Here is a 12,128-nt window from a genome sequence, read left to right as displayed (position 1 = left end):
CTTTCTTAGACAGTATCAGTGTCGGGGACCTGCGAAGTGTGAAAGTTGTATATAGTAATAAATACATCTAACAATTGTCATGTAAAAAAGACTATTGTTGTGAATATTGACTAAGGGGTCGGATGCCATTCGAATACTTTAATGATATTTTAATTATAAACGTAATTATAAAAATCTAATTCTGACTAATGGTCGGTTATAACAAATTTTATTTACAATTACAGAAACATGCGACCAATGCGTTAAGATAACAGAATGTGCACCGGCTATGAATGATCTCCGCACAAATCGCAGTCCGGCGACAGTTAAAAAAGTGCATGATGCACTTTGTGGTTTTGATGGCATTCAAAAGGTAAATAATCTTATTGTAATTTCAAAGTATATTTCCAAGTGTTACAAAATTAAGATTGATTACAGGCTTTGTAAAAGTTTTTTTTTTTTATTTAAAATGATAATAATACAAATATACATTCATAATTCTATAATTTGTACTAATATTATGAAGAGGGAAGATTTGTATTTTTGTATGTATTAAATTAACTCAAAAACTACTGAACAGAATTCAAAAATTCTTCGACCATAAGAAAGGTTAATTTATCTCTGAGTAACATTGGATGTGTTTTTAATTATTTTTTTTTTAATTTCACACGGGCGTAGTGGTGAGTAACAGCTACTTATTTTTTAAGCATTGAATGTGTTAATGGGAAAAATCAGTTAATGCCACGCCTTTTTGTATGTCATTCAAAGTTTTGATAACCTATGAACTATGTACATATATGCATGTAGTATAGACCGACTAAATTATCTGACTCCGTGAACCTAAATCAAACTAAATTATGATAGCTAACCAGTTTCCCCTCTTAATGTCTAACTTTATTTAGTTGTAATTTTTACGTTGTTTTAATAGGTCTGCTGTTCCGATTTCTTTTCAAGTCGATCTTTGATTGAAGAAGTAGAAACAAATGTACAATCTTCTGGAGACGGAATTGAAAATCATCGTAACATCGGTCTTTTACCTACTGAGTGTGGTGATATAGATGGGACCAGAATTGTCGGCGGAGTCACTGCGGGCTTGTATGAGTTCCCGTGGCTGGCCCTCATTTCTTACAGAGACGGTGAGTGGTGCCTAATGTACAAATGGAATTTGAAAGGTTTGAAATACTCTGACCGCGTTTTTTTCTAGCTGAAAATAAGGGATCTTTGCCGTTTAAATGTGGTGGAACCGTTATAACTTCGAGATACGTACTGACGGCTGCCCATTGTATCGTCTACCAACATGTAGCTGGAGTTAGAATTGGTGACTACGACATTAGCCAAAAAGAGGATTGTGTGGGAGAGGAGGAACTCCGTGAATGTGAAACAAAATATCAGGTAGCGTAAGAGTTTTTTCTTTTAATTGAATTTAAACATGAGAAGAGATCGCGGATCTAAAGGGGGGAGAGGTACGACAGGAATGCTCTTTTTGTGCGTCCTCTACTTTGTTGATAAAGGCAGACAATAGATAGGCATCCGCAGCCTATGGGCAGTGCTAGCTAAACTATTTTGGAGGTTTGCGGTACCCGTTTGCTCCCTTGACGTCATTAAAAAAGTAGTACATTCTTTATGAAATAAATCAAATATAAGTACCTATTCAGAAGACAATTGTGTGTGGCAAAATCACAAATACACCCTCGAACTATAAATGAAGGTTGGTGATTTAAACGCTAAAGCATGAACCTAGAAATATTACACCTGAAGGTTTACTATTGTACAACTCTCGTATGCTCACTACTAAAACATGTACTTCCAACAGGATATCAGCGTAACTCACACAATTGCTCACCCCCGGTATGTTACACGACCTTATGTCTTAAATGACATTGGCCTGCTACGTCTGGCCAGAACTGTGGACTTTACTGTCAGTAAGTGTTTAGTAAATCCTGATATTTTTATGTAGTAGTGTTCACTAATTAACCTAATTCGATGCCTATTTTTTGATTAGACTTTATCATTATTGCTTCTGGTTATGTTAAATATTATATGAGACCCAAATTATTCTGATTTATCCAACTTAAACGTCGCAATTACCAGAATCGTAGTGTTGAATAGATTTGGTAATTAAAATTTTACTTACCTATACCAATATCTTACTTGCTTATTCGTTTGTTAATAAAGTTTACCATTTTACTTTAGGAAATTCAGGCTCAATATGTTTACCCGTAACAAAAGTACTGCGAGATAAAGATCTAGCAGGTGAGCGAGGTATCGTAGCTGGCTGGGGTATGGTCAACAGTACAACTAAATCTAATATTCTTCTTAAAGTTGAACTGCCTATATTCTCAAAAACCACGTGCAACACTTATTACAAAAGGTAAGGAAATACAAAACAAATATAATTACAGTTTTGAAACTAATTTTTAGTACTGAAGTAAAAAGAGCTAGGCACTATACGATAAGCGTCGGTAGCTCAGAAGTTCAAGGACACGACTTCCAATCTACAGTTCTTTTGTTCGAATCCCGCTATGTATTAATGTAGTTTTCGATTTTTATATGTACATAATTTACCAGACACTCTTATGGTAAAGGAAAACATGGCGGTGCAACGAAGAAAATTCAAAGATATGTGTGAAGTCAATCAATACTCACTAGGCCAGTGTGGTTGACTAAGTCCTAGTCACCCCTAACTTTGGGTAGGCTCTGAGCCTCTCCGTGGGGACGTAAAGAGCTGATGATGATGTTGATGGTGAAATGAATTTATGACTCAACAATTTATGATTTTAATTGTATTTCTTTTCAGATCTCCACGATCGAAAGGAATTGAAAGAATGACAAATACGTTTTGTGCTGGTGAAATAGGTCACGATTCTTGCAAAGGTGACTCTGGGGGACCTATGATGCTTGAATCATTGTACGATAATACGTTCAAATTTGTTCAGTATGGTATCGTGTCTTATGGGCCTCAGCAGTGTGGCTCAGAAAAACCTGGAGTATACACTGATGTACGAAAATTCTTAAAATGGATTTTGGATACAATTAAACCATAAAAAGAAATGAAACAAATATATATTTCATATAAGATTACTTTTTGTTGATTATTATTTCTAAAATCATTCTGCGTATCACATAACAGTTCTCTTCAGACAGAGCTAAGGTGAAAAAAAGATTTAGTGAATATTTTTACCATATGATATAACTGAATAAGCGGTATTATACAAAAAAAAATTGAGCACTTAAAAACAATTACATATAATTATATAATTTGAGAAATGCTAAGAACAAGCCATAACTTCCCTTCTCAAGTGTTTTAATGTTCTTCGCTTTCAAAAAATAATACACAATAATTAGTTAACGTAATTCATAAAGAAATTATGTAGAACATTATGTGTGCTGAGAATAGGGTATGAAATAAAATTCCCAGACGGTATCGTTTTTAATTTACAACGCTCGAAATATTAAGCTCGTAACAAACATTCGTTGTCAACTTAAATTACATAACAATAAAAAAACATCGTAAAACTAATAACAACGACGTGTTAGCAACAAACGCACACGAATTGCGTGTTTTTGATAAAACGAGTAACTTATTAATAACTTTCTATTACTTTAACTTGAATATTGGTAGTTTATGAGTTTGATGGATGTATTGTAACATGATTGGATATATAAATAGTTTTTTTTAGACTAAACAAATAAATAAGTAATTTTACTTAAGTAACGAACTAATCGATAAATCTGTGCTTAGTTCTGTATTAAAATTAAGTAATCATTTAGTAGACAGATGTATCTAAATATTTAGTAGGTTTTTTGCTAAATATCGACCGAAGTCCTTTATAGACGTTTCTTATAACAAATTAGTGCGGAACATAGAAAAAAGTTGAGAAGCAATTAGTGAAAAAGTATTTAGAAGGTTTCCCTTATTTTTTTTGTCGTTGCTCGTGTTAATTAGACGATATTACGAAAGCTAATGATACTCTACTAATAATCTATACTTCTATACTAATATAATAAAGCGCAAACACACACTAAATTGTTGCCTAAGATGTCAGCAATTACAGCATATTTTTAATTCTTTTTTTTAATAAAAAGCCCTACACGTGCGTCACGCTTTAGGCTATATATTTTCACGTTACTAAACTTAGAGGATAAGTAAATTGGAAAAACAGCTTCATGTGGGAAAGGGACCATAAACTTCAAGCTGCCAACATCAATGAAAAAAACTGACAGGGTTTGTCATCAAGTCATGTCATTTTGACATTTGAAATTGATAATTTGACAAATGTAAACAATAAAATACGATTCTTATAATTACACGCGGATGAAGCCGCACGTGAACAGCAAGTTACTAATAAATTAATATAGTAACATATGAACTATTGCGTGTCTACTTTCACGTGTAACTTGTAAAATGTGAAACTATAGCAGATGATATTTTGTTACTACGTATCTTTTAAAGCGTTAAATGAATCTCGATAGCACAAACTTATAGTAAAGTCCGAAAGAACATATAGGCTACTTACATAGTAATTTTCTTAATTTCGAGTGGAAAAAGTCCCGGATAAAAGCCGATATATTTATAAAGGTTGACCGAGCAGTGTGCTTGACGCGTCAACGCGCGTGGCCCGCGGCGTCGGCGCGTGGTGGGCGGCGCTGCGCGGCTGTACGGAATGCGTAGCCTATTTCCAATTTACGTCTATCAATCAACGGCAATCTCACTGAGTGGATTACTCGCAAATGAAATTTGCATAGGCTCCCGCGCTCGACATTTGTTGCTGATATTTATGTGCGGTGTCTTGTTTGTGTACTGGCTTTTAACGCTTCACTTAACTGATCTTTTTTATCATGTTTAGATAAGTTTAAGATTATCCTACATTGATATTTTTAAACTGTAATAAATGTTGTAAAAGACGTTAAATTTGTTTTAAGGATAATTAGCAAGATTTTATTAAAATATATTTAGACAGTATTCAACTTGCTCTATAACAGGATCTCATAAAACCTTTAGCGACGTTAACAGTTTAACGTAGTAGGAAGATAGTTTTAATTAACAGAAATTGAGTCTCAATGTCTACAACACAACGATCAATTTCGCATACTTCCGTCTCCCCGGTAGACACCGAAATACGCAATTATGATTTTAATTGACCCACGCCGTGGATTTGACACGAATATCCGTCGAGCTGGCTGTTTGTCAATAGTGTTTTTAGTGACTTACAGAAAAAATAACGTTTAATTACTGTAAATTATCTTTCAGCAGAAAAAAAAGTTTAATTTAAAAACATATGCTGCGATGTTCATTTGTTATTTATTTCAATCAACGATGTTTTTAATAATACACAATTATAGTTTGATGCTTGAATACTTATGTTTATACATAACTAGTTTTCGCCAACGACTCCGTTCACGTGGAATTAAAAGAAACAAAAGTGAGTATCTTATATATTCTTCCAGACTATCCTCTAGAAGTGTACCAAATTTCATCGGAATCCGTTCAGCCGTTCAGGCTACAAACATCCATCCATCCATCACACCATCCATTTCGCATTTATAATATTAGTATGGTTATCATTTATATTAAAGTGGTAACTTTCATGAGCTTTAGTTAAGCGTTATATTAGTTGTTGATTACAATCACGATTACCATTAACCAAGAGACATAAGTACACCACTAACAGATTCCTTTTGGTAAAACATCCCGTGAGAATCGTACATTCGTTACAACTCAATTATTTTATATTAAGTTACACGTGCTATTTCCCAAGAGATATTATATCGACAACATTAACAACTCAATTTTTCACCTCAGTTCACATCAAAACTTATCAGCAATTAATGAGTGTAAATATTAGATGTAACTCGCTATATCCTCAATTCGTGATACGATTTGAAGTTATATAATATTATGATTGATATCAACTGTCATATTTTTAAATTGGATTAGTCCATCTATACCCATTAAACTATAGTTCAACTAAAACTAGAAGCGGTCATAACCTTGTGATAACCCTTGTAAAAAAAATTACATTCTGTATCATGTCGATTTACTACGTACATTCAGAAATAAAAGTGTTATAATTAAAAATAAAACAGAAAACAAAACAGTTTGATACAGTCAATGGGAGTCTGTCTCCTGAGTTAGTAATAACAGTGTTTTAGAAGGCAGGGCCTTTTTTTTAACGATGGTCTTGCGCAATTTAAAATACTGTAATTCAAAAACAACTATATTTTTTAACTTATATCTGTAAAATTTCAAAGTTAAGTACAACTTACGGCTCTGCGAGCATTCAGAGTTAATTCTCATCATTATACATTTTTTTAACATAAATAAACCAGCGCTTGACAACGACTCCACCTAACCTAAGTGAAGACGCGGCCGAAGGATAGAGCGCGCTAGCTCAATAATTGCCGATACACCCTGCAATAATAATTGTTGTCGACACGACTGTACAAAGGTATAAAGGATGTTGAACTTTTTACAGGTATACCTTGACATTTAATTACTAGGGGTTAAATTTTAGGGGGAAATGGACTAACCCATTGAATCGCAGTAATCTCATTAGTGTATCAAAGCTTTGAGAATTAAAGTTTGATATTAAATGATTCGCAAATTCCGAGCAAACTCGACTCTCGAGATGCCTTTTTAATTGTAAACTTGTCTGTGATGTTTTGTAATTGTGTTTTATGACGAGTACTATACAGTCAAACAATGATGATAATTTATAATTTGTTTAACGATTTTAATTAATGTTACGGAATTTCTAAAGTCTCTGACTTACGAATTAAAATTAAACACAACGTTTTATTACTAAGAAAATCGTAATATACATTTTTAAACACAAGGATAATATGAAAAAGGATAGTGTTAATAAGTATTTATACTAGTTAGTGTCTATACGCTTTAATAACAGTGTTATAGAGGTTATAATATTTTGTACTTTTTTATCCCTGTCTGTACATTTTCTTATCTCTATATTCGTATAACTAAATAGTTACCCATATATATTCACTTCGAACTTTACTTTCTTATCATATTCTTACCTGAAACAAAAAAGAAACATTTCATATTACAGATAACTTTTATTTTAAGAGCAGCGGTGGCGCAGTTGTTAACGGCCACATTGTGCCGGACCATACTCTATACGAAAAGATTCGATCCCCACCATGTGTCTGTTTTTAGATTATCGATCTTTTTTGTACATTTGTCCAATGTACTTACGATGAAGAACAACATTGAGAGACCTGTTCATACCTGTAAAGAAATTCACAGATGTGTGTCAAGCAAGCCGTAGTAGACCAGCGTGGTTGATTATGACCTAGTCATCCGACCTTAAACTAGACTCTAAACCCTTCAGTTGGGATGATTACAGAAAATAATAATATTTAAAATATAAAATTGACGATTAAAATACCCAAAAAACAGGATACGTAAATAAAGAAAAGAAGTTGGAAAGGACAAAGTTTGTTTTAGTAGACTATAAGGAAGTAAAGATTATGTAAAGCGAAATGCGCATAAAATCCACGGGTCAGTGTACTTAGGCTCGGCGTTCCGCGTCTTAAAAGGAATTTATCCAGGAAAGCTCGTAGGAAATTCAAATACTCGAACGATAAAAGCATTTCTGATCTTGAAACCAATGAAATTCTATATTTTGTATGCGGTAGTTCATGAGGTAGAGGATTTATTGATTTATATTTTAATGTTTCGTTACCTTCTGCAGATTGGAGGAAGGATTACTCGCGGAGGGTCCTCGGGGATACTTGTAAGTACTTTAGGCTCGCGTTGGTAATCGGTTTTTCATCGAAATTACATTTCGGTTTAGGGAGCCCTGTTCTGTAACATATTTGTTCTTAGACGTATTTCTTATAGGAATTAGGTTTTTACAATTTTATTCTTAGACGTATATTTTTTAAATATGTATTAAGTTACTAGAAATATTAGTGGATTCTTTACATTTGTTGCATGCCAGTAAATATGTAGTATGGATAATTATCAAATTAAAGTATTTCATTGTGTTTAAAATTCAATGCAAATTCTATTAAACAAAAAGTCTAGGATTTGCGATTTGTTTTTGCATTTCCTTCACATGCTCTCAAGTTTTAAAAGTAGATGGTGAGTATCAGTGTCAGGGTGAATGTGCCTTTTCTTTTGTCCGTCACAAACATTTAGCACAGAGTCGCAGCTCGCAGACGGCAATATCGTTGAGATAACATCCGCTGAGTTTCGAACTTTCTTTATTTGCCCGAGCAAATGGACAATAGTCAAGATGCACTTGGCTGCATATAACCGTTCCTTCTCGTGCCTCCGCATCGTCGACAACAAAGACTTTAAAGAAACAATATTCTCTTAATAGACTGCTTACACGGTACAAATTTTATACTAGCTTTTGTTAAAAGAATATCATTAAATCTCACTCGAAAATACTTCAAATTTACTAGATCTAGAAATATGTAGATAATGTAAAATAAAGAGAAGAAAAGTCACGACTTGTATTACGAAATTGTATTCGTATTTTTGCAACAATAGTCCAAAAAAATAAACCAATTAAACTATCATATAACAGTCATAGATAATTTGAAATAAACTAAAAAATGTAAGATATGTACTTTAAAATATTATGCGCAACATAAAATCCCCGAAGCATATGCATTCTGTTATATCGGGCAGCGGAAAGCGGGAAGCGGTCGTCTTTTTTGCGCTAAACGTATTTGCCGTTGAAGCTATGCAATTGGAAGCAAAGTGCTGTAGTGAGGCACGACCGAGACAGACGACATTGCATTACAGATAATTGCATTTAAAATGTGGCCTACACGAGCGCACGCCGCGCCTGCATCACTAACTCACTTACCACTATTTAAAAGCATAAATATGTACAAGCGTGAACAGAAATTTGCACGTTTTACTGTGCAGTTAAAAATGTTCACGTCAAAGGGTAATTTTACAACCTTTGTTTAATATTTTAATGAATTGTGTACAAGTTCGATTGCAGCGAACTTACTTATAATTCTTTGTAACCTTACAAATAACACTTTGTCAATGACACCTTTTTATTTCACCCTTCATCCGGTGAGTAAATTTAGCCTGCGCAAAACTCCTCCGTAGTGTTGACTTCAACAAAAGAATTGCTTCATTCTTTCTAAATTTAGCCCCGCTGCCGTGAACGCCTAACGGACGGGAGTTATTTATCTTTGCCGGCGTATAATAGAATTTAATTAAGTTACGTGTGACATGCTTTACGCGCCAGGAATTTTGCGAACTCCCGCCAACTCGATACAGGGCCTCGCTTACAAACTTATCTGTACTCGAACTGTATTATGTCAGTATTTGCCCTTTATAACTCCGTTATGTCGCAATAACTTGCCCACTTGTTACCTTCATGTTTTTAAAATGAATATTAGTGTACAGAATTAAGGGAAAATAAATCTTTTAATTTATATTGTACTTTGCACACGATATAGAGTAACCAGGGTATGTAATACACAAACCATACCCTTAATGAGCTTAGACTAAACTGTTTATTAATTTTTAAAATAATTTATAGACCATGATTATACTAGTTCACATATCAAATCTGTTTGATAAAATTAAAGGAGTTTAATAGTTTACAATATAATAATGTTAGTTTGTTCTTGAGGCAGACCTACTGCCGAGGAGGAGGGGGGGCGGAGTGTCACTCGCTGTCAGAGACACGTGTGCCGAATCGCGCTACTGTAACGACGCGAGTTTGACAAGACGAATAAAAATGTATTCCCGTTTAAAATCACATGTTACAAGTTATTATGGTTACATAACACTGATGAAGTTGTACTTGTCAGTTGGTTGTAGTTTTGTGAACACACCTGCTAATAAGCTACCAGACAACTGTTTAGTTTCGCTTTGATTACTAAGAGCTTATATGCAGGTGTACACTCTACTCGATTTTTAGTTGTGCAACGAAACAATTGAATTATCTTCGAAACAATCGACAATATCACAACAGTTGCGCGATAGTTAAGTCAATGGTATGCGACCGCTCATAACCTGGACAAATGACATGGTGACAATAATTGATAAGATATGAACATCATTCTTAATACCTCTCAATAATTCTTATTCCTCTGTCTGTTGCTGGGACAATAAAATATGGCCATAACTAACTTGTAAAGCTAATATTTGGCTCAGCTGGTCTTCGATGAAAGATTTATTTTAATCATCATTTTGAAGTGACAGGATTCATTATCCTCTCGTCAATAGGAGCAGGCCTCATCTGCGGCAAGTTTCATATTCTAAGTTGATTTATTGGAGATTTCTTAAAATTGATTAATTAAAGGCGTGGTCAAGTAATCTTCGATTAATCGTAAAGAAGTGGAAAATTATATTTATCATAATGTATGAATTAGTTTGCCTTCAAGAGCAAAGTAACTATTTTAATGGTTCATCAGAATATTGTCAAATTGAGCATTCGTATTTAATCTATACTATTATAATAAAGCGTAAACACACACTTCTTTGTTACCTAAGATGCCAGCAACTACAGCATATTTTTGAATATTTCTTTTTTAATAAAACACCCTACATTTACGTCACGCTTTAGGCTATATATTTCACGCCATTAAACTTAGATGGTAAATATTTTGGATAAAAACCCTAATGTGGGACAGACCATAAGTTGCTGCCAACATCAAGGAAGCAATGTTGTCATGGTTTGTCATAATGTAATGTAATTTTGATATTTGCAATTGATAATTTGACACATGTAAACAACAAAATAAAATTTTCATAATTTTATGCAGATGGAGTCGCACGGGAACAGCTAGTTTCATATAACCGCAGGATACTTATCATAGTGAAGGTATAAAGAATTTAATCGTAAAGGGTATGTGTATTCTGTCCCAAATAAACGTGTGAAAAAGTCAATAGTTGTTCTAAGGGCGCATAGAGAACCGCATCACGTGCCGGAGAAACGTCGCCGATAAATGATTATTGCTTCGGAGAGAACATTCCACTTTCCAAACCACTGAAACCTTAGCAACCATTCGAGTGAAAAGTGGACGTAAAATTGTTACAGATGTAGATTATATTACTAGATAAGGCAAGAGGTTTTCTTAGCAAACTTATACTTTAATAAGGTAACATAGATATGAACATAAATATATACAAACACCTACGGAACTAAAGTATAGTTTCATTAAAATTATAGAACCATGTATGCTATGTTATATTGGAAAAGTTCAAAAATATAGTACAAAAAATTTCTAATAAAGATCTTGTGCATATCTTATCCTAATATTTTCTCTGAAGTCGTAGTTTTGTACGTAATGAGATTGTAATTTATACTTTTAGTATATCTATGGATCTTCCAGTAGTTATATATCATGTAATTTAGGGACATCTAACTTATCCGCACAATATAACCAGTTAAACAATCCTCACGTAGCAAAGGGAATACCTTTATTTAAATCTTCCCCCACACCGGCTGACAATTGCGAGTTTTATATCCGGCTGCCGATATTGTACATTGCTGGGACACTTATTACGCCCGCTGAGTGTAATAAACAATTTCTTTTTTTACTCATTCAGCTTATAAACATAAGGAATAATAAAGTTCAGTATAACGAATTTGTTTGATATGTTGCTTATAGCGTAGGCTTTGATTAAACCTTCCCAACTTAAAAAGTATACTGAAATACACATTATTTTGTTTATAAAGAACTACTTTACTCTAAGATGGTATAGATCTATAGATAAACCTATATTAAAAACAAAAATTGAGTCTGGTTGTGGATGCAAAATTCATTACAATGCACATAAGTAAATGTTCTTCAACAATTTTTAGCAATTTTTCGCAAGACGCCGCTAAGTTAGTTAGTATAATAAAAATAGTCAAAAGCGAACAGAAAACATCCGCTTATTAGAGTGGCTCTGAACGAACTAGCTGAGTTTTATCAGCTGTAAATTTTCACTCATAAATATTCCATTGGGCGGCGCGGCCCCGAGCTCCCTTTGTAATATTGAGATTCATAATTTGACCCCCAACTAACTCCGCGATCCACTGACTATGAACAAGACTAATAGGCCGATATATTGATGGAGATTTCTCGCCTTGTGTTTATTTTATACTGTTATGATTTATTGTAAAATAGCTTAATAAAGTTAAAAGATAGAAAGTTTTAAATAA

The 12,128-nt window shown here is 33.7% G+C and overlaps 2 protein-coding genes across 2 annotated transcripts in view; one reads left to right on the top strand and one right to left on the bottom strand.

The window, feature by feature from the left end:
* LOC106106696 (CUGBP Elav-like family member 4) overlaps positions 1 to 12,128 on the bottom strand; it is a 344,825-nt gene that overhangs the window by 178,181 nt on the left and 154,516 nt on the right. The window lies entirely within an intron of this gene.
* LOC106106697 (serine protease easter-like) lies at positions 225 to 3,060 on the top strand (the record flags this gene model as incomplete). The annotated part of the gene is given in 6 exon segments (XM_013287324.1): positions 225 to 352; positions 908 to 1,115; positions 1,184 to 1,371; positions 1,793 to 1,901; positions 2,173 to 2,350; positions 2,777 to 3,060. Coding segments are annotated over 6 exon segments (1,058 nt in total), but the record flags the coding sequence as incomplete, so codon positions are not given.

This window comes from Papilio polytes, unplaced genomic scaffold (assembly GCF_000836215.1).
Source record: "Papilio polytes unplaced genomic scaffold, Ppol_1.0 DF822178.1, whole genome shotgun sequence".
Lineage (NCBI taxonomy): Eukaryota > Metazoa > Arthropoda > Insecta > Lepidoptera > Papilionidae > Papilio > Papilio polytes.
Note: the sequence above shows the minus strand (reverse complement) of the source record. Positions and strands in the feature narration are given on the sequence as shown.